The sequence below is a fragment of the Nipponia nippon genome, unplaced genomic scaffold (assembly GCF_047370975.1).
Source record: "Nipponia nippon isolate SJK-2023a ecotype South Korea unplaced genomic scaffold, ASM4737097v1 scaffold_20, whole genome shotgun sequence".
In the NCBI taxonomy this organism is placed as follows: Eukaryota; Metazoa; Chordata; class Aves; order Pelecaniformes; family Threskiornithidae; genus Nipponia; species Nipponia nippon.
Window position 1 is genome coordinate 7,729,249 of NW_028262337.1, and position 23,958 is coordinate 7,753,206.

Consider the following 23,958-nt stretch of genomic DNA (forward strand, 5'->3'; position numbering starts at 1 on the left):
GAGGCTAGATACAGAATTTCTGTTTCTGCCTTTCTTCTTGTGATAGAGAACTACTTTAAATACTAGCAGGTCTCTTGATCTAAGTATCTTGGGCAACACTGAAAACTAATTTGTATGTAATCTTGTCTCTGTCTTGCTATTTAAGTGCATTGTGACAACACAGCCTTAGGCAGGTGACAACGGTGTGATGTAATAGTCCAGTATGTTGCTAAATTTAATCTTAATTTAATCTAAACCAGAAAATAGTCTTTAACCATTAGTAATAATATCAACAGCTGGTGTTAGAGGCATGATTACTGTTCAGCTTTTTTGCCAGAAAAGGACACCCTCTGTCTTGACATGCATCTGATTCAGAATTTGTATAAATGTCTTTTTTTTTTCCTTCAAGAACTTGGAATGGTCTTCCTTTTTTTTCCCTCCCAATTATGTTTATGTAGGTTATGATAAAAGTGAAGAGCATAGACAGAGAACCCCTTCTAATCACAAAAGGTAGACCTATAGGCATGAGACCTGCATCAAAAAGGAGTTTTAGTACTACTACAAGACCAATGTCTAGTTTGAGATAAGTAAAATCAACAAACAACCTTGAGTCACAAAATTAGTCAGCAATGTACTTCAGTCTTGTGGGTTGGGTTTCATGTTCATCAGCAAGCCTAACCCTTGACTGTTTTAGTAGGCAACCAAAGCTATCAAAACGAGGCATTAACCACACTTCCACAAGTACACCACCTACCAGCTTATCACAAATGCTAATAGTTGTAGTATAGATAAGTTATCAGAAGCTAAGCCCAAAAATAAATGCCAAGAGACTGTAGGGATCTGGAAGGGAGAGTTACTTCTTCATTGCATGACAGCAGTTTGTTGCTTGGCTCACTGGTAGATAGACTTGCCATCCTTGAGCTTTTTGTCTTCTGTCTCCTTGGTTTTGTGTCTCCCTGCAGTGCACTGTAAAAGTGAAATACATGATGGTGGTTTTGTATTTGTTTCCTTTTCCTCTGTCAAAAGGTAGTTGTAAGGTGCTCCTTGGCTTGTCAGAGAAAGTTAGAAATGTTACATTTTACCAGATGTGCATTTTGTTGGGGTCGTCAGTCTGATAGCTTATGTACTGTAAAACCTGGTTTGGAGGCCAAGCCACAGCATGCTGAATTCCAGTAACTTGCTTAATAAATCTAAATAACAAATTAGATTGTGTTTAGCTGTATAATTTGTTCTCCTTCCTTAGATTATTTGTTTTCTTTAATTTGATTGTGCAGTTCTGTTTTTTCCTTCGTTCCCCTGCCTTTCTGAACTTTTCACTTATCTCTGTCTATGCTGTTGTCTGGAGAGTATTGATGTTGTGGGTATGAGGCAAGAATTTAAAAAGAGAAATCTCATGTTGCATTTTATTGTTCAACCCTATGCATGTTAATAGAGGCTTGGATAACATGTTATGTACTAATATATTGTCTAGAATATGATTAACAGCTAGAATAACTGTAGCTTGTTAAACTTCTGGGTGCTGCAGGTTAGAGGTAAATATTCCTAAGAATTTCTTGGCTCTGGCAAGGAAGAATGGTATGCCTTGCTCATTCAAGGAGAACTAGTGTGTGGCTTTAGAGGAAGGGGTGGCCTCCTAAATTACCTCTTTAAGAAAACTGCATATTAATCTCACCTGCATTGTATGAGGAGCAGCTGTGTGCTCTGAATGTGCTAGTGTTGGCTTAGTCAGTAGAAGAATGTAGATCAGGCTCCCACACACATGCCTACCCTTACTTTTTCCAAGTGCTTGCTGTGCATGCAGCTCCCAGAAATCAAGAGATGCCAAGAAATTGGGGCCTGGGAACATAAATAATTTTTTTGTTTGAACTAACAGATATTTGTATTTTATAAACATGAAAAGTTATGTGAGCAGCTTACACTCAAAATTGTCTGTGCCTTTGGAAATCCATTTTTCTTACAGGAAACCTATTCATTTGGCATTCCATGTCTGGAAAGAGGTGGTACACCTCTATATGGAGGAGTACTACTATGGCAAGTTTATCAGCCAGTTTTGATGGGGTGCAGTAGCCACAACTACTGTATATTGGTTTGATTTCATTGAGTAATAATTGGAACAGCAAGAAGTGAATTAGGATCTAGCCTAGCAAAAGTATGGAAAAACTGTGAACCGCAAGAACCTTATTTCATACAATATATCCACTTGCATGGGTTTAGGCTGTGTGCTGGTGTTATCAAGGATATTCTGATGTATAAGTGACCTTTGTATGACCCTTTTTTTAAAACACTTTTATTGTTAATTACAATAGTTCTTGGGATTCCAGTCTGCATTTGGGGCTCCACTGCAGTTGGTCCTGGACAGCTAGAAAAAAAGGTGCTTCCCCTGACGTTGGCTTCAGCCATGCAAGGATGACTCACTTGTGATGTTGGTGGTTTTCTAGACTTTCATCCTGGAACTCTTTCAACACTATGGTTTTAGTGGCTTTTTCTCTGCTGCTTTGTCAGGAAATACTACGTCATACTTCATTATTTTTGCTGGAATCCCTTGTAATGCTCTGGTGACCAGAGGAAGTTGCTGAAAACATTTATCTTGTAAAATTTACTGTCCAAAATGAACTGAGCCCTGCCCAAAGTCCTATGCAGTGACTGTTGTTTCTACACTTAAAAACCCCTTTTTCTCTTTTTACTTCCACTTTGAGTATGAATAAAACAAGTTCAGTGAACATCCTGAGTCTTGCAGTAGTACAAGCATTTGTTAAAAAATGAAAAGGAATAAAAACATTTTGTAAATGTTAAGAATGAATATTTAGTATACAAGTGGAAGAATAGAATCATGGCCATAAAGAAACGGTCTCTCTCACTTTCTGGGAGTTTTAATGCCATTTTTAATTTGGCACAAGTGCAGCATTGATCTCTCCTCCTCCCCCCACCTTAAACAAAAGAAAATGATTTATTCCACGACTAGTAATGGAAACGGGAGTGGTAGTTTCCTCTTTAGGCCAACTATAACATTTCCTGATGGAAGGTCAGTTTAGTTTCAAAATCATATTGGCTTGTGCTTTTGCATAACTTAAACTAGAACTGTTTGAGTACAATCTTAAATTACTAGATGAGTTAAATGTTTTGTCTTGTTGGAATGACCTAAATACCTTTTACTGCAGGATGCCTGTGTTTCAGACATCCTGTGCTGGGTTTTCCCAAACTGTAAATATGGCTGTGGAAATCCAGATGCACTCTTTTCAGGAAGTAGTAATTTTCTAATATTTTAAAAATATCTTCCCAAGTTTATATCAGTGATTGCTATTGTCTTCCTTTTTAGGGTTTTATCCACTTCCCATTAAAAAATACAGTGGGAGTTTGATCAAGTCCTTATCAAGAGGATGAGAAAGCAGTTTTTCCTCATGATAAAGCATTGTTATGAGTCAAGCAGGATGTAATTTTTAAGGTTTTTTCCTTCTTGCTTTCATCCGTCTTCTGACGAAGCTCCGTGCTGTTCTGTGGCTTATGTTAGTTGAATTCAGTTTGTCTTTGAAAAGCCGTGTAGACAACTGCTGCTAGTCATGCTTTATTTGTAAAAGCCGAGCAATGTTGGAGCCTTACAGGGGCACTGTATTTAATTAAATTAAGTCGAAGATGATCCCTAACTTAAGACAATAAAGTGAAGCTGATGCAGCCTGTGTGACATAAGCAAAGGATATGTGGTAGCGGCAATAAAGAGTGTGAAAAGAGCAGAGATGTGGTTGGACTAGCAGAGGGAAATGTTGAAATAAAAAAAAAAAATTTGGTTAGACTGGGTTCTTCCTCTCTTTCCTTCCCTTAAAAATCAGCAGGTCTTGCTGGAGGTGTTCTTCAGGCTCAGATGATTTAATTTCTGTTACTTCCTTTTGGTGGAGACAGATGATTCTTAGTTGAAGGTAAGCCTTTACATGTAGACGTGCAATACAGAAAATTTCTCCTCTTAGCAAGGGGATGTAAATAGTAACTTTAAAAAATGACCATATTATACCTGTTTGACAGGCATCTTCTAGGTTGCTTAAAAGAATTGATAGTCTCTAAATATTTACTTTCATGAATGTAAAAGTAGCCTATTTCTTGTTGTATTGCTTTAAGGATATTTTAATGAAAGCAGGAGGTTTAATCTGAGTTTGTTTGGTTTTGCTCTTCCTCATTTGCAGTCACTTTCCCATTTGTGATATTTATACTTGTGCTGTAGCAAGTAAGCATAATTTCTCCCTGCAAATGTGATGCGAAAACTAAGTAGCAGTATAATGTGAAATGGCATCACCTTGGGAGATAGATAGCCTGGGCTATGGGATGAGCCTCTGCTGCCTGCGTCCTGCAGGAGGGATGTCAGCTTCTGCTCACTGTAGTAGAGCAAATTCCTCCTCAAAAGCTAGCAACAAATGTCCTTGCACTGATCCTCTGAAGACTGTTTGTGGTCAGTCCTTGTTCTTGGGCACCCTCAATGTGTCCCTGGGATGCAGATCCTTGCAGACTGTTTGCACATCCTGCTGTCTCAGTCTGTTCCCTTTGCAAGAAAACAAGGGCCTGTGAAGTTCATCAGCAGAATGAAGGTTTGTTTATCAAAATTTAAATGTAGATTAGTAATCTGTCTTAACCTCTTCTTTTTTCCAGCCTTTGTTATGGCTGAATGTAAACTTGAGCCTGATGCTGGCCTACATCTATATTCTATTACAATTCACCTATAAACATTTTAGTGTATGTTAGCTGGACAGTCTGGGCAGCACAGTTAGTTAAAAGCTCAATTATTTTGGAGTAGCTCCACTTATAGCAACTTCCTTGAGTATTAATTGTCCTTTTTTTCCTTATCCTTAATTTTGAATTTACTTCCAGTTTCTGTTCAGCACCAGTGTAGTTTTGATGACTCCCATTTCACATTTTTGCCGCAGCGAGCTGCTGTATGATGGATCCAGCCAGTTTCCCTCAGCTCAGATAGCCTATTAAGTCTCCCTCAAAAGTTTGAGGCTTACTATATTCCATGCGTTATAAACAATGAAATGTTAATTTGCCCACATTCTGCAAAGCTTATGATTTCTTTGGCATCCTTGATTTTTTTAATAGCTGTCACATGATCTCTGTGGGGTATATTATTAGAAAAATTGTCATATATAAATAAACCTCCTGTCTGCTGGTGTCTCACAGTAAACTGTACCTTCCTACCCATCAGCTTCAAGGTTTCCAGGCTCACATTGAGATTTCTTTTTTATTTCGTTTATGGTGCTCTTATGATATGTTGTACTGAGAGAGGATCTGTTTAGACTCTTAGCTTAGAGAAGCAAAGTTTGTTTTACACTGATGCCCTTTTTAAAAAAACAAACAAACAAAAACCAAAACCCCAAAAGGCTTGGGTTGTATACCCGATAGAGGGTGACCTGCAGCCATGGATTGCTAGCCTTCTTGACCTGACAGGAGTCAGTCAGCATTCACGCTTCTAGCAAATGCTCAGCACTATGTTAAGCGTTTAATTGAAGAGACTTGTCTGCTTCTGCTCTGCTTCTGCTTTGTTTGCCATAGCATCCCAGATCACAATCTGAGCATCACTGTGGTAGAGGTAGAGTTCTATATTAGTGCTCTCTGACAGGTATTTTTTTAACATATCTCTTATTTACACCAAGGTTTTGCTTTGCCCACATGGCTAATGCTACAAACACCTAAAATGGCGTTGATTATATCCATATTAAATGAGTTGGAGTGCAGATGACTTTCAGGTTTTGCAGAGGTGTAATCTGAGGCTGTGAGCAGTGCTGGTGAGAACGTCATTCTGTAGTTTGTATGGGGTTCCTCTGGGGTGTGTTGCAAGTTGTTTAACCACCAGGATAGCAGTGAAACCTTGAGGGACCCTTGGGGCCATGCTCATGGGGTGCGTGTTTTGTTCAATGCCTCCACCTCCAGACAGCATGAGCTGCTGCAGTCTGCATCTGTCTTAAAACGGCCCAGATACAACAGTCCCCTGTTGGGCAGGGGAAGGCATTTGCTGTGGTATTTGCTGTTTTGAAGAGCCTTGCCTTCTCTTTAGGGAAGAGTAGTCTGGATGGATCTTTCCCATCCATAGTCATCCATGACCCCAGTGTGGACCACAGTGATAAGCGGTCGCTTTTGAGCAGCAGAGATGTGATCAAGCTTGGCTTGAGGGATTAGTGGAGGCCTTTGTCTAATGAATGTAATCAGTTGAACAGTTCTCAGACTTGAAGGTTTGCTGAAGTAAGTCCTGGAAGATTTTTTTTTTTTTTAAATGCAACTGTTGAATTCACAGTATTAGGACAAATAAATCTTGCTGTTAAAGTCATAAGTGCTGTCACTGTTACAGCGTGCATGTTCTTGGACGCACGACAGCAGTAGTGAACTTTCAACTTGTCAGTGGAGTGTGCGCATGGAGTTATTTAATGCTACTCTATCTCTTGCTTGCAAAAGTCCCGAAATATCAAATCCTGACTATTGTCTTTATGAAAGGGAGTTGTGAAATCTGGGCGGTTGTTTGTGATGGGTCCTCTGTTAATGTTTGGTTGCAGCAGTAATGCCAAATTTGTTCTAGGTGGCCATGCTCTCAAAACATAAGCTCTTCTATACCCTGTGCACTCATTACATACAGTAAACATCTTATGTGCTGTTCTTGTTAATTAATCATCTCCCCCCTTTCCCCCCGTTACCTTTGTACTGGCATGTTTAAGGTACTGTGGGTAAGTATTTTCCATTTTAAATCAATGTTTTCTCTGGTTTATAAATAGGCTGTGAACATTAGCTTCAGGCTGAGTGGTGGCATGCAAAGTTTTGACTTCATAGTAATTTCAAAGTGTGTTGTTATCTGTTTTTAGAGTGTTCCAAAGTTCAGACAGAATTGAATGTAGGATACTAGTTTGCCGTCTTAAAGGAAAACCACTTCTTAAAAGACAAAATTCAAATGAGGTAGACATGGTTTAGACTTTTGCTTGTCTTGGGAAAAAAATGCAACCACTGTTGTAAGTTGTGAAAAAATAGCTAATGGGCATAGTTGGAAACTACTTTCCATAAACATTTCTTGTTGTTTGGTAGGCAAGATGAAGCAGAGGTGTTTTTCACTTTACACAGTGATTATGTGTTTGCCAAGTACTATAGTAGTCTGAATAAATCTTAGCTGGTAGGCCTGCAAGTTAATTTAAGTGACTGTTAAAGACAGAGGGTATGATTCTGATTACCAACATAAAGTTATGTAGTGGGAGGCTACCCGCATGGGTCTTGCATGCTGAAGATTCTCCAGCTCCTAGAACAAGCACTTCCATTTTTTTTATTTCCCCCCCCCCCCCCCCCCCCCGTAAGTAACTTTATCTGCTGGTCTCTTCTTCTGTGAATGTAAAACAGCTCATGTGTTTTCCTGACAAGGAACATATATATGGTCCTTGTAAACTACTGGGAAAAAGAGTCAGTGGATCAATATTAAGGAACATATTCGTTTTCCAAATACAGTTGGTAGTCTATTTTCTAATTTTAGGATAATGTCCATAGTAGATGAGGCATGCATGGGGTTCTCAAAAGATACATGGCAGAAAGATATTCAAAAGCACTGATTTTTAAGCTTTAGGGTATTTCTGTAATCCAATTCTGACACTTTTATATTTTCTGTAAAGGATAAACAATACCCACTGGCGACGTATGCTTGCATTTCAATCAAAGCTTTCAATTGCAAGTGTGAGTTTAAAGTGATTTTTTTTTTTTTTAACCACTGGAATTCTTGACAGCACAGATATATTTTTGATATATGCAATGCAGGTTTGCATTTCTTAATACATTTTTTTAAAGTACTATTATTGTATGTTCATAAAAATAGCCTTCTGTTTTTTTTAAGCTGGTAATGTGTCTGTTTTGATGTCATGTTATTGGAATTTTTGAATAGGCAGCAAAAAAGTTTGAGAAAGAATTATTTTTTTGAAATAAACTTGACTTCGTAATAGCTTGCTGTATTGTTGACTGAATCACAAATGAAAGCGGCTCCCCTTGAATGAGAAGGTTGTTTTCTTTAATTTCTTTTTCCTCTGTCTACAGGGACATCTTAAAATTTTCAATTCTAAACTACTGAGAAAAAAGAAACCAACCGTCTAAAATTTTAGATTGAATTACTATTTTGATCTTAAAGGTCTTTTCCAACCTTAACAATTCTATGATTCTGTGATTTATAGTTAATTTAAAAGTTGTATTGTACTCATTTTATTTCCTTGAAACACACCACCATATAATCTCAGCATAATTCCTCCCCTGCCCCTCAGCATTTTACATGGCTTGTTGGTCTGATAGTTTTTGTTCATTTTTGGTATGTATCTTTTTAAAATGCACCTTTGGACTTGGGTATATTGAGGAAGATTCTTTGTAACACCAGGTGACAGCAGAAATGAATTAAGCTTGTGAGATGTCATTGATGATGCTTATTTAGTGCAGTAACTTTGCTGCTTATCCCATTGGATTAGTGGAACTCACTATTTCAAAATTTGTTTTTGACTTGAGTAACTAAAAGCAGACCTGCTGCTGCTTCTCCACATGACACCATTGTCATTTCTTCTCTTTAGTGCCTTACAGTTTGAAGTTTCTTTTGTTTTATTCTAAAGTATTTATTTTTTTATGACAAGCGTACGTACTTGTGCTGGCAAATGCTACATTGTAGTAATGTGAATTTTCATTTAGCAGACAGCTTTACAGTCCCAGAAAGTTTTTAGTTAATGGATTGGATGCTGTCAAACAGATTTTGGCAAAAATTGCTTCGTAAAATTCACTGACTTCTTAATGCTTTCCTCCTGATGGCACTTTGGCACAGTCCCCTTCCAAAAGTACGGAAACTGAAAATGCTATTTTTTTGGCTGTTAAATAATTTTTGCGGTGTGTTTGAGGTGCGTGTTCAACAGAAGCAAAATAGCTTTGTAAAAGAGCTTCATTTGATACATTGTCTTAATGCTCCAGCTGCTTTTCTAAACGCATTTTTGCGGAATCCGAATCCTCTGCGCATTGAAAATGTCAGCAGAGCTTGAATTACTGGTCACGTGCTGGTTTGAAAACAGTAAAACATTTCGAACTGCAGCAGCTGAAGGGAAAAGGTGAAACATGCCTGCTCTATAAATAGCTTCTGTAGTGAACACAGGGTTTTCTGCCTGCAACTCTTTTGTTGTCTTTAGATAATAATGAATGAGCTTCTTAGTTTAAAAGTGAAATGTTAGTGTCGGGTTTTTTTGGAATGGATAAATATTTTCAGGAAAGGTTTGTAACTTTGAGTAAAAGAGGAATTTTCCCTTTGAAGGGAAATACCTGTTTGGAGTGAGGGCTTGCAGCTTTTAGCTGAAGTGACTTTCTGCTCCTTTGGATCTGTTAGTGAAATGTCATTATCTTTGTGTCCCCACACAGGTGATTCCTTTTGCCTTCTTCCAGGAGCATGTAACATCTCTCTTCTCGGCAGGCTATAAATTACTGCCAGTGAAAGCTTCCTAGCAAAGCACAGTGTGTCAATTTTTTATCTGCTACTAACTTTTCATACTTTATTTGGAGAATATTAGATGGTTAGGTTAAAGATTAAGGCTATGTCTGCAGGAGGGGAACAGCCCTCCCTGTTGAGTACTCTGCAATGTTGGAGGCAGTGCAGAAGGTGGCATTTGATGTCTGATAGGCTAAATTATAACAGCCCTACCAGGGCTTCTGAGCTGAAATTTCCTGAGTTGTTTTCTCTGGTGTGTTGAAACCCTTTTAAAGGTCGTATTTACGAATAACAATTTCTTTCTTTAAAAACACAAACCGAAAAAGAGGTGGAAAATAGTGTTTCATAATTACCACGCATAGTACATCATTGTGGCATATTTAATACAGAACTCCTACATTTTAGCCTGCAAGGGCAGCTGATGTTTTTGTTTAAACCGTCTGTAATTTCAGAAGGGTAGGCTAGGTAACTTGACTGTATTAGTGCTGTCATTGTTTAGATCAGGATCCGTGTTTATAAATGTTGCTGCTTGTAACATGAATTCTCAAAAAATCTCAGTGGAGAGGGAGGGTGAGCCGTGTTTGTGTCTGATGGTGTAAAGACTTAAAGGCAGGCCTGCTGTTTACTCTAAATATTTCTGGAGACGCTCATTTTTCCAAGAAGATTTTAACTTTTTTGAATGCTTGCATTATATACTGACAAATTAAAAATGGTAATATTGTTGGAGTAGCTTGTTGGGCTTTTTCTGTTTTTAAAATCAGTTTAATAGAAAAATCTTCCATTGGGTGTTTTTCTATTGGAATTAATAGGAGTTCAGGTACTTACTGGGAGTAGGAAGGAGTGGGATCAGGCTCTTTGTGTTCAAGTGTTAGGCTTTTCCTCAGCTCATAGATGAGCGAGAGTTTTATGTATGCTTCATAGGAAAGAGATATTAAAAAGAAAAATCTCCCATGCAGTTTCTTTGGGACCACCAATCCAACCTTCACTTACTGGGAATTAACCTGAAATAGATAGAGCTGGCTAAATTTTAACAAAGCCCCTCATTTTGAGAGAAGGCACTTGTAAGAGCATGCTGTGACTACTTAAAAGCCAAAGGCAAAGGCAGAGGGAGGAGCTCACGATGCAAGGGGCAATTCTGCTCTGCTTCTCTGCAAGTGTTAGGTGGAGAGAAGAGCAAGAATACCATGTACGACTAGGCTTGTTCATCCACTCCCCTTCCTCTGTGCACTTTACAGCTTTCTGCCTCTTCACCCTCGACTCTTAACTACTGTTACTGGTAAACATCCTCTTGTAAAGTTGAGGTTAGGATGCGCATAGGACCTTCCTCAGTGTGGAGTATTGGATTACTGCAGTTGAATGTAATCCAAACAGTGATGCTGACTGCACAACCTGCTCTGAAATGTACAGTGTAAACAGGGAAAAAACGAGAGATTTTTCCTTTTTGTTTCCTGTAACTTGAAGAGCTTTTTTTAAAACAATTGGAGATACATTTTGGACTAGACCTATGTATATATTTTTCTTTTCCACCGAATTTTCATGTGATACTCCTTCCTACAATACACTTTTCTGGTATTTCAAGAATACTAAATCAGTTTTGGACTTTGAGGGAGTGTGGTTTTATATTATTTCCATTATAAATAGTTAACGTGTAACATCTTACTTGTAGTCTCCATCCCAGATTTTATGTGCACTGTCCAAGCTTAATACTGGTACGGCATATGAAATTTAGCCTCTGACTTAATGCCTGAGTCAAAACCAATGTCATGCTTACATAAAATCCAAAAGAAACCCCGAAATTCTGCTATTCAGTGATAAAGTATTGAGAGCCAAACCTGGGCTTTCATGTTGGGCAAACAGAGATGGGTTTGGGTCTGATTTTCATAGTTTGAGACCTTGGTTCAACAGGGTGCTGTGTCGAGTAGTGGCATCTTTGCTGAAGCAAGCATCTTTCTTATGGTATACTATACCTTCTCACAAGAAACGTAACTCTTTTGCCTTGTGCTTTATGATGCTGAATGGAAAACAGGACCATACTGCAGACTTCTGAAACAGTGCGCGCATGTCTCATTCAGTATTATAAATGTGATATCCTGTGTATTGGTTACTGCAGCAGTTTTCATCTCCAAAGAGCTACACAAACACAGCCGTCCTCCTGGGTCGTTTGGGTGAAGGTGAGCTTTAACATGAGCTCAGAGGTGGGAGAGGTGAAAGCAAAGAGGTTAAGTGACTTTGTCAGTGAGTCAGTGGCAGAGTTGAGACGAGGACCTGGGTTCGTGCCACTAGAGTGCACTACTTCCCTCTTACTTATTGAGAGAATGGTTAAATTTGCTGGCAGGTGCTGCAGGCTCCCTGGTGGGGGCTTGGGAAAATTGCTGCCAACTTGCTGAGGTCCTGGGAGTTTCACATTGGCTTAATCAGCTGCAGCTATCATTTACCAAATAAATGGTTTTCTTACTATCAAACTTTTATGAATGTTGTGTTTGAATGGCAAAGAGGGCTTATAAGCTAGCTTTTTACCCCCCCTTTTGATTTTATTGGAGATGAAAAGGGTACATACGAAAGATAGGGTTAATCAATTTGTAATGAAAGCAAGCTCTTTAAGATATATTATGTCTCAGAAATAGATGATGACTTTTATCAGTGAAAAGTTTTTTTTAGTATTTTACTTATATTAAGTTCTCTTTTTTTTTTTTTTTTTTTTGCTGCACAGGTTTCCACTTGAGTGGCACAGTGACAGAGCCTGCAATGCAATCGGAGCCAGAAACTGTTTGCAGTGTAGCTATCAGCTTTGATCGTTGCAAGATTACCTCAGTGACCTGTAGCTGTGGAAACAAGGACATATTTTACTGTGCCCATGTTGTGGCGCTTTCCTTATACCGGATCCGCAAGCCAGATCAGGTCAAACTGCATCTTCCCATTTCAGAGACACTCTTTCAAATGAACAGAGACCAACTACAAAAATTTGTACAGTATTTGATCACAGTGCACCACACAGAAGTTTTGCCAACTGCTCAAAAATTAGCAGATGAAATTCTTTCTCAGAATTCAGAAATCAATCAAGTCCATGGTGAGTTTGATACTTGTTCTTCCTTTTGCTTCATTCCCTCTGTGGTTTTCAGCTTTTTTATGGCATTCAGGAGTGTGACCTGCTAACGTCCCTTCCAACCTGAATTGTTCTGTGATTCTGTGGTGCTCACTAAAGAGGATTCTGTTATTGAACCTTCACTTTTAAGATGTTTAGAAAGCAGTACTCTTTGGAAAAGAGAAAAGAATTCATAAGCAATGAGCTTGATGTCTCCAGCGCTGTTAATACGTGGCCTGATCTGCTTCACACTTGTATTTTCCAGCTATGAAAAACTGAGTAGTGGTGTTCTTTGTATAGCCGCATTGCTTAAAGGAACTATGTTACAACTTATCAATGGCATCTTTTTGTTTTCTTTTTTTTCAACTAATCTTCTGACATTTTGGTTGTGTAATTTTGTTTTAATGGCAAAGCATAAAAGCAAGCAGGTGTTACTGTTTTTTTCAGGTATTAAATATACTTTCATTATCCTTTGGGTTTTGATTTCTATATGAAGTCAGGAAAAATATAAAACCTGTATTTGTATGCCTTTTTCTTGTTAGTGCTGCAGCAGCTTACAGCATCAGGAAAGGTCTTGATTTTTCCTGCTCTTTCTGCTTCACATGGTTTTAATGGCTCTCAGGTTTTTGTACTGAGCATCTTATGTTTGTTAAAGGGTGCTAGGTGTGACTTGAGGCTTCTGACGTGGCTTTTTTATGGACCCTGCTGAACTGAAAGTGGGTAATAGTGGGTTTAAGGTGGCCCAGGTGGTTTATGGGAGTCCTGTGTTCCTGTAAGGTCACCTGTTAGAAATGCCCTCTAAGGTGACCAGAGCTGTAAGCTTAGAGGGGAAGAATAAGTTATCTAAATATCTAGAGGTATCTTTTTTGTTTGTTCATTGGCAGGAACAGTTCTTCTGTGTTAGATATTTAAGAGGGATGACCATTATTCCAAAGAATTTGCAATACAAACACAACCAAGCTGCTTAATATTAGAGGAATAAAAACACGTGTGTGTTTAGATACAGTGTAGGCAGAACAAAAGAAGGGAGTCTTTCCAATAACAGGACTCATCTAGAGCCTAGCCCCAATCCTTAGGTCGGGTGACCCTGGCAGGCGCAGGCAGGCGGTGCTGCAAGAAGGTGAATTTCAGGAGCGGTGCTCTTTTTTGGCTTTGGGGGCTATGCGGACGTGGCCAGAGGCAAGGCGATTGCTCTAGTTGTTATGGAACCTAATGAGAAGGTGATTGGCAGAGCAGCCTGGTGATGGTGGAAAGAAAGGGAAGGTAAAGCAGATGCAGGACATTAAGCAATAGAGGAGGATGCTCAGATGTTGCAAGCTGAAGGCATGCATCGCATGAGAGTTGGTAATAGCTTGAACATAAGGAATTAAGGGGAAGGAAGAATTCTGGTGAGTATGCAAGTGGCACAGAAGATTCGAACAGTCAAGGGAGATTCAAACAGAAAAGGGGAAGGCAAGAGTGGGAAAGGAAGGACAGATGATAGCTACTACAGCCATATATAGCCATACTATCGCTAATGTGAGAGAAATGATAAGCTGTTGCAGAGAGTGCTTAAATTTGATCAACGTTAAGTCTGTAATTATACTAATCATAGGCATGTTAGTCTTTGTCAACTATTTTCTTATTGTCAAAATATCTCATTACTCATTAGTATTTAAAGTATTTTTAGAGAGGTATTTGATGTTTATATCACAGCCCAAATAGCAAAAAAAATAGGAAACAAAAAACTAAGTTGATGATCAATTATGAAATTTCACAACAGATTTGACTAGGGTAGTTTAGAATTATCCACAAAACTAAAATGTTTTACACATGTTGCTGTGTTCCTAGTAAGTGAGATTTCAGTATGTCTTTACTGACTGTTGGTATTTCTTAATAAAATACCAAAAACTGAAGTAGAAAATCCAGGCAGCATAAGAAAATAAACTATTATTACCAAAGAAAGCTGGTTTACAAAAGAGGATATATAGTCTCCTGCTTTTCCTTTCAGAGTCCCATAAAACCATGGTCTGATTTTTCTTTTAATAGGTTTACAATGTTAAAAAATTACAGGATTCTTTTAAGGAAAAAGTAAGTTCGTCTGATTATGTAGCAAGTAAGTGTTCTTCTGGGATTCATACTGTAATTCTGTTATTTTTAATTTAAGAAATTTGATTAAAGATCAAAATAATAAAGTTAACCAAAAGAATCTGTGAAAAATAACTGAAAGAAATCTCTCTCTCTGGTTCTAATAGCATGGGCTGGTGAACATAAGATCACTCTTCACTCTGTCATATCTCCTGTGCTGCAGATGTTCAGTTTGTAATACAAAACTGTCTTGTAGACCTGCCTTGCTTTAAACAGTTTAACCCCACTAAACTAGTGTTTGAAGAGGAATTATATTGAACACCGCTTGAAGGCACAGGTAAGTAAGAGGAAGAACTTAAAAAAACTTGCTTATAAAAGTAAGAGGAGACCTGGCACAGAAACACCAGAAACAGCTTTGATCAAAGGGATGTCCTGAATCTGGAGTTGGAAGACAACATTCTTTTCAATGTTACCTAAAGGTGTTTTAATTTCAGGGTTGTTGCCTATAAAACTTCAGTTCTGCTCCCCCCCCGGTGGCTGTGCTAGTTCTAGTTTTCATATGTTTTCTGCAACAGGCAAAAGAAATCAGCTCTTGAATACTATTTATTCATACATAAGAATGATCTGGGACTTTGAAGAGCTCTGACCACAGCGGTCTTGTTGACTTGCTTATGAGCTGGCTAGGGAAATGGAACAACTCTGCAGTACTTTCCTTTCACAAAAGGTGAATTGGATAATTGTTCATTTGCCCAAAATTCTGTCTTATGCAGCATTCAATGACTGGCTTTGGCCACCTTCCTTATGAAGGGCATTACTGGGGGAACTACTGAAGTGACTTAAACTGATGACACGGGTTTTGAAATGACAAATCCCTTTTAAAAAGTTCCTCAGTGGTTACAAATGATGCAATATTCTCTCTTGCTTCATAGTGAGCTTCATTGCAGGAAGAAATAAGGGGATGCTGTTAGAAGCACAGGAATGTGTTGTCTATTCACTAACTTCTTTAGGAGAGCTGAGCGATTTATTGGGAATCCTTTTCTGTATTTGCCATGCTAATTTTCACTTGGTGGTGATTACATTACAAGAGGGTTTTGCATATTTTTAGAGCAGAAAAGCACCTCTTACATTTGAGAAGATTTATTGTGTTCTGATTTTCTCATATGACTGCTACAGCTGTACGTGTTCCTGATGATTTCCCAACTGGACATCTGTGGGGTCTAGTCTTCTGTACTGTAGGTATTCATACTGATACCCTAATGTCTGCACTGCATAACTGTTGGCTTCACATTGGGTTTCAATTTGGGGATGCTGACTCAGGAAGCTGGATGTAGATTTGGATCCTGCTTAGCTGAGGCATTTTTCCTCCCTGTTAATTTTTGTACTACTGTAGCAGAGGAAGCTGGCAGGTGTGTAAGGCTAGGAAGAGAACAGTCAGGGTGATGGATTATCAGCCGGGTTTGTCATCCTGGATCTGTCTTTTCTTAGGTATGAAACTTTCACTTACATTGGTTGGAAGTTCAAACTACATTCCTGAGAATTTGAATGGAAATAAGAAAGCAACTGCAAGGCGAGGGGGGTGGGGAGGAGGGAAGGTCTGTTTGCATATTGATCTCATATTAGCATTGATTTGTTATTATATGCATAGTGAAAAAGATTCTGCCTCTTATTCGTGTAAGGACCTAGCAAACCAATTTCGCTTTTACCTTTTAAGCTGTACTGTTTTTTTCCTGAGTATTTAGTGCTGCTGTTGCAATCTCTCTTCTTAGAAGAATTACATGGATTTCTCCAGACTTTCTGCCATTCTCTGATTCTTCAACTCAAAATACGAGCCACTTGCCAGTACAAAACCACATGCAGATGAACTCAGATTTAAGAGGGAGGAACTTGAGAGAAAGCAGTTTAAGTACATTTGTCTTCTCAGAAGCAGAGGTACCTGAGTAGTTGTTTCTGTATTTGTCCAGGCAGATGCAGGTCCATCTTCTGCAAACACTAATCTGTAACATATATTAGGAGTGCCGGTGGAGGCATTCAAGAAGGAAACATCTATCCAAAAAATTGCTTTAAAGGAAAATTTCGGAGTATCTAGTGCTGTTCCTATATATTGTAAGTTCCAAAGGGCAATCCGGAGGTACAGGTGAATATATGTTAATATGAACTTACTATATTTCACTGAAATGATGGGGATTTTAGTAGAAAATTGTAGGGTAGGACAGGGCTGAACAACAGAATACAATGTATTGCTGGTCTACTAGAAAAGGGAATGTTTAATGTTAAAGAAGCTACATTATTAAAAAAAAGGAATCTTTCATATGACCCTGCTTACACCGGGAGAATTGTTTGAGAGACTAGTTGCAAAAGAAGAATGTAGGAAATGGCAGGTGAGTTTCCTTTCAAGAAGGATGAAAGTGAAGTGCTCCAGTGCTTGGCGTGCGAATTGTTTAGTGAACCAGATTTGGGAAGGAAGGAACAACAAGAATAGCCAAAACTAGAGAAATTTCAAAACCCAAATGGAGTTAAATAGGTGGTACAATGTAAAATAAAATGAAAGATTGATAGCTACAAAATAACACGAAAAAATAATTTCTGGAATTGATATTTTTAGGGAAGGTTTTTTTAGATACATTAAACATTAAAATAAAACTTGTTATATAGAATATAGTGAGATTTTGTTTTGAGACATGGAAGGTAAAAATAAATGAAAATAATGCATGCTAGTCTGTACTGATAAGAAAGTTTTTTTTATCTGCCACACACAAGTAGACTTTGAAACTTATTGCTATATAATGTTTGTGAGACCTGGATTTTAGCAGAAGAGGTTAGATATTGTCAGCAGTTAAGTTTATGCATTTTGCTGTACGTGCAGATGGAAGGGAAAGAATTTTTTGGAAGTTAAAAACCTGTTGGGGCTTTATTAACTTTCCTCAGCAACTTAGCATGGCCTGTCCTGTCTTTCTATTTTCTGTTGTTAGCACTGGCTGCTTCACAGCAGTTGCTGTTTTTCTTTGACGCTGTGTGCTGCTGAACAGTGTTATATTCCACCCGAGAGTTCTGAAATTAAGTACAAGATGAAGTGACTTATGTCTAAACTTTGAATCATTTGGGGAATCAAAGGCATAATGGTATTTTTGAATCATTAATTTTATGATCTTTGTTTTATGTAATTACTGTTTAGAATAATTCTGAGCACACTCAGTTTATAAAATCAATTACTATTCTGTTGTGAATCAGCATACAGAAGTACTGGTTTCTAGCTGGGACCATTCAGTCTTTGCATAGTACTCAGTAAGTCATGCTTTTTATTTGTAACCATTTTTCCATGTCTTCTCCTTAATGCTGCTGTGGGATGACATTTAATAGAATTTAGCTGATCTATAGTTCATTTTTGTATACTTAATAAGATTTTTATAAAAATGAAGTTCAAAAAAGTTTCAGTATGGCTATGAGTGAGTAACTTGGCATGGTTTCATTTGAAGATAACTCCTATGGTACTTCAGAAAGGATCAGGGAAGTAGTTTGCCTTAAAGACTACTTTCTGTTGCTTTAACTAAATTTAACTGTTGATCTGCACCTGAGTAGTTTGCAATATAGGCAATTCTTAGCTTATTTTAGTCAATGCTCCTTGCTTTGCTTCTACTTATTTTTTGATGTTAAGTACTCCGTATACAACACCAGTTTTTAAACGTGGTTGCTCATATTGAAAGCAGTTGCTCTTAAAATTTCTGGTAAATGATCGAAGTGTTTATTTTTTTAAAATGCTGCTGCTTCTTAAACTTTGGCGTTGATTATATTTAACATGTAACCTGCTAAGACCATAAATATAAAAGGCTGCAACCCTGTTCTCAAATTTTGTTTTGGCGTTCAGTGTTACAAACAATTGTGCACAAGTATTCCTGCTTTGATTGCTTAGATTGCAATTTAGTAGTTTTAGTAAAAGAGCATGAGTAAGTATGTATGGCCGTATCTATATACTGAGTATAAATACTTTATTTATTGTCTTTAACTGTAAGTACATGATGTAAAACCTATTTCAAAGACCAGTCATGACAGAAGTTAAAAAAGCCAGAGGTTGGAGAGAGATTAATATGTTACTGTCTATAAACTGACACAGTTTAATTACAGGTTTTAATATTTAGTATAATTATACAGTGCTTTTCACTTTCATAGTTCAAATGTGAACTAATTTATCCTCATGACACCCTTCTAAAGCACGTAAGTAATACTTACCCCAAGTTTACAAGTGGGGAACGGGATTTGGCCTTGGTACCAAACTGCGCTGCAGAGATTAAATTTAGGGCTGCCGACGTTCCTCTCTGTAGCCAAACTGTCCATGTGCTGAAGCCTCACGGTGCCTGTTCAGGGTCCGCGCTGCACCCTGAGCCAAGCCACCACCTTTGGGCTGAACCTTCAGCTGTGCCTGCTGTTGAGCCTGAGCCTTCCTGCTGGCTATTGCTGGGGCTTCATCTCACAGCTCCTAAGGCAGCTCCCTCCTGTTGCTCATTCAGATAGTTTGTCTGCTCACCTGGTCCCATGTCTTCAGAAGAAAAGTGGCAGTGTAGAAATCCTGTCCGTTGCCCAAGAGTGATCTGTGTTTGAGTGGGAGAGGTAACAGGCTAGATCAATCAGTGTTTGCCTGACTAAGTGAATGTAGTGATCTTGAAAAGTGCCTGGATGAGAGATGTGGAGATGGTTGTGTCTCGACCCCAAAACAAAAGTGATGTAGGCAATGGAAGCTGAGGCTTCCCCAGCAGCACCGCTACGATGTCTGGCTGCTGCCGTGGGGGGAAGGTGGTTTGGACTTATGTCCGATCAGACACGCTGTCTCCATGCCTTGTTAGTCCATGCTATTGCTGGGGACTGCCAACGGTGTTGAAAGATCAATGAATTACAACTGTAGCTGGTGCCAGTTACATGTATACTGAAATTTCTTTATACAGCCTGATTAAAAATTTTGATAATACTGAGTGTAGCCTATGTAAGATCTTGTAAGGGAACATTGCTCTGAGTCAAACATATCTGTAGTACCACGCTGAACAGCATCATAGAGCTCAGACCCTTGGCTTGTTGTCTTCAGCTTTTACAGTCTTCTAGCCTGCTGGCATGAAAATAATCCTGGTGTAAGTATAGTGATGCTGAGCCCCTGGGGAAGGTATATTTGGGATCTTGCTGGGAGACGAAGCCTGGGTGGGGGCAGTGCTGCTGGCCTGGGGCAGCAGATGCCCTTGTTCTCGTAAAGGAACCCTGTTGTTAAAGAATCTGCAGTAGCTGTGTTGAAATTTAACCTTCTAGCACAAACTGACTGATGAGCTTTTGATAAAATGTAAACAGTTACGGAAGGAATTTTGGTTTTTTCCCTAAATAGGGAAGCTTAGCTGAGGAATCTTAGGCTATTTTTAGTTCAATTTAAAAGTAGCCATACCAAGATTATTTAAAGATAAATCTCCATTGAAGTGAGGGATAAATATAAGTGTATTTTGTATATTGGTGCTCTTATATAGTTCCTTTTCACAGGTCTTTTCTCTGTGTTTGAACAATGAAATATTTAAACTATTTGCAAGGTGATACTGCAAACCTGGGTCTGTGTGACAGCTGCACTGCTTGTTCTCACGTGGCTTCATTTCCCTTTTTATCTCTTTCTTTGCAACTGAAGACTTATCAGTATGTGTTTCATGTAGCTGACTGAATTGAAAGCCCCTTAAAACTAACATACTAAAGATGGAAGCACTCACAGAAGAGGAGGTTTTTCATTCCTTGGTTTTTGTACTGTCTTGGGCTTGATTCCTGTCTTCTGAGACACTGTTATGGTTCCTGCAGAAGGCAGGACAGTTCATTCACATCTTCAAAGACACAATTTCTTACTAGGCTAAATATATACATACACACACAAACACACTTATATACACACCATTGTATCGTTCCCAGATGTAGGCTCTGAAGTTGGAGGCAGTTTAGGAAGTTGCTGAGCTGGAAGATTTTTTTTTTTTTTTTTTACTCTTAGCAACTAGTAGACAAGACATCCCTCTGCTTTAAATCTTCCGGTTGTATTTCCATTGAATAAAGATTCCAGCATTCCCTGCAACTGCTTAAAAGCTTTACCTACATGGCAGAGCTGCAATTGTGAAATGAAAGCTCGAATCAATGGAATCAATGTTTAATTCCTATACCCCTGAAGAGTTGTAGCTGTCTTTGCTTTTCAAGTTCACAGGACTTCTTTGAAAAAGCAAGTTTTTACCAATCTGACTATGTAATTTTCCTTCCCCACCAGTATCCTTGTGTTTTGTTGGTGGTTTTTTTTTTGGGTGTTTTTTTTTTTTTTTTGTTACAGAGGTAACATGGACTCGGATTTAAGTGATAGATTGTGTAACGTGATTCAATTTCTAACATCTTCTCAAAATCTAACTGAGATGGAGATTACACAGTTGTGACAAGCCCAAAATCGAAGTGTCAAGTTAACTTGAGCCTTGGGCTTGCTTAAAATACCTTATATCTGGTATGGTGATGCACTGCCTTGAGTTGTTTCCTGGACAGCCTAGAGAAATGCTTTTCAGCCTTTTCAGTTTGAATACCTTTTAAAAAATATCCAGTGGAAGTGCAGGCTTCTTCAGAAAAATACAGATTGCTAGATGATGCAAGAACTTGTTTTAGTTAATTTTGTTAGCCTTTAGAAGAGGCCACCAGTGGAAAATCACTGATCTCAACTGCAGAATTTGAGTTAGAGCAGCCTGTGGCCAAAGCACTGTCTGATGTAAATCTAGTCATGTCCGTTCACACTAGGCTAATTCAAGTAGAGTTGCTCTGAATTAACTCTGTGCTGATTACATTGTCTTTGTAAAAATGCTCCTTTGGAATCACCACAGTCTTAAACAGCTGTAACTCTTACTTATGATGGAAATGCCTTTAGTGCTTTGAGACTTTGGATTTGTTTGGGGATTTTTTTTTACTCTTTGTTTAGCTTTGCAGAGCCATCACAGCTCAGTGGCACCGAGGTGGTGATATTCATGTTCATCGATAGCAGTGCTCACTAGCAGTCACTTAAACCTGAGCAAGATTGCTGAAGGTACAGGAATAACACAGATGTTTTGGGGAGAGTGGTTTTAACATCATAGTTAATAGAAATACTATGCAAAGTCTAATTTTCCTTGTAAAAGCATTCTAGTGTAGCTGCTGAGATAGGAAGAAAAAACCTTACCTTAATGTTTTGTTATAAAATATTGTTTATTTAAATTACTTTTCACAGGCTGTAATTTCTAAGTGCTTAAGACTACTGAGGAGAAATTTAACTCTATTTAAAAGAATGTTTAGATTAAAGCCAAGACATCCAAAACAGCACAAAACACAAATCCAAAAACCTTGCAGTAGTCCTTTCCCCTGGACCCATGAACCTTTCTTCTTTATATAGAACATAATGATTTCTTTTCTTGCTGTTTGCAGGTGCTCCTGACCCAACAGCAGGTGCTAGCATAGATGATGAAAACTGCTGGCATTTGGATGAGGAACAGGTCCAGGAACAGGTTAAACTCTTCCTCTCCCAGGGTGGATACCATGGATCAGGGAAGCAACTCAATTTGCTTTTTGCAAAGGTGTGTTGAGTACTCTGAACCTTCCCTTTTTTCACTCCCCTAGTCCCCAAGCCAGTCTGTACTTGTTTGTGTCTTACTCAATGTCTCATTCTAAAACAAGACAAAGCCTTGGGAACATAGTGGCAACTTAATAATGAGTTGTGCAGCAATGGACCACAGTCTGATGTGTCTTGAGATCTGTTTAAGGATATGAAGTAACATTTCAATCATTTGCAGCTTTGCTGTTCTCTTCCTTCCCACCCCCAAAATGTTGGAGAAACCTGTAGAAATACATCTTGCAGCAATTTGCATAATACACCTGTGGATTACGTGTGGAAGAAGTGTCTTTGAGGAATTGCAATGGGATACTGAAACCAAAAATTGTTAAAACTGGGAAGGCAGACTACTTTTTCTACTTAAAAATTTCACATCACATATATAAATTACATTTCTTATTTAACAGAGGTGGAATATTTAACACTGCAGCATACTGTCTGTACTGTGATTTCTTTGTTTTTTCAAGTTTGTATTAAAAGACTCATTTCCTAGGTGCGAGAGATGCTAAAGATGAGAGATTCAAATGGAGCTCGCATGTTGACGTTGATAACAGAACAGTTCATGGCTGACCCTCGTCTGTCACTTTGGAGACAACAAGGAACTGCAATGACTGACAAGTATAGGCAGCTCTGGGATGAACTGGGTAAATGCACAGACTTAAAATCATTTAGGTGTTCATATGTATAATGAAGAAACAATTATGTATTTGGGGTGGAGAGAAACCTTATTGTGGTACTAGGTAAAGCAGGTTAAGAGTTTTCTGCAGTTTTGCCTGTTCAGTTAAGGTTGGGTGAAATTCAATTTCTGATGACAGTGTGAGACAATTGAAGTTGGAGGAGAGGAAGCATGGTATGAAACAAGTACAATTGCAACAGGTTGTAAGTACCTGAGGATCTAAAAAGAATAAAGCAGAAAGTGGAAACGTAGCTACACAACTGAGCGTAAGTATATAATCCACTAGTGCTAAACTGGAAAGGTTAAGGAAGAAATCGATTCACAACTAGAGAGAAATAGAAGGCAAAAAGAGAAGATTCATTAAGAGTATGAGAAGATAGCAGCAAAGGAAGGTAGAAGTCCATTACTGAGCAGGAAAGGAGATCAAATAACAGAGGGCTAAAACAATTAACACTGCTTTTACAGGAAAGGTCAGTTGTGACCAGATACATGACTTAGTTGTACAATGGAGAGAGGAACACAGGCTGAAATGGGAAAGGAATATTTAAGCTGGTAAGGTCTGAGGACACTTGCTCTAAAGTGTTCCAGAAACTCACTAATACTGTTTTGAATTACTGCTTCAGAAGTTCTCAAAATCTATAGGATTTTGTGGTAGGGAGGACAAAGTCAAAACAACTTGACCGTAAGTGTCACCATTGTAGGTGAGTGGAAGGAATATTAAGTAACCACAAACATTGCTTTCCTAGGTATAAGGTACTGGAACAAACTACAAATCAGTTAGTGTGTAAGTGTGCAGAAGATAAAAGCGATAAAAGACAACCTGAATTATTTAAAATACAGTGGTAAATCTAATTTGTTTCTCTAAAAGATAATTCACTGAGTGTAAGAGTGAAGGGATTCATGTGTATATCTTAGCTGTAGTAAGGTTTTGAATGCTGTCTTGGAGGCTTTCTCAAAGCAAGCTGAAGACACACAGTGTAAATGGAATCGCTTTGTGGTTCATGGAACTTGGAGTAGTTATCTGTGCTCTCAATCTGGAAGGACACTTCAAGTCTAGACTTAAAGGAGTATGGAGATGTGTTCTGGTCAATATTGCT

The 23,958-nt window shown here is 38.4% G+C and overlaps 1 protein-coding gene across 8 annotated transcripts in view; it reads left to right on the forward strand.

Annotated features, from left to right (window-relative positions):
* Window positions 1–23,958, forward strand: part of ZSWIM6 (zinc finger SWIM-type containing 6) — a 114,679-nt gene that overhangs the window by 50,982 nt on the left and 39,739 nt on the right. For 6 of the 8 annotated variants that reach the window (XM_087759762.1, XM_087759761.1, XM_087759764.1 and 3 more), the window contains 3 exons: window positions 12,135–12,491; window positions 22,002–22,150; window positions 22,679–22,829. In XM_087759762.1, the coding sequence (XP_087615888.1) occupies window positions 12,135–12,491; window positions 22,002–22,150; window positions 22,679–22,829 (657 nt within the window). Of the gene's footprint in view, window positions 1–3,816; window positions 3,891–12,134; window positions 12,492–22,001; window positions 22,151–22,678; window positions 22,830–23,958 lie in introns of those variants that run through there. The other 2 variants (XM_087759766.1, XM_087759765.1) reach the window with 2 other exon arrangements.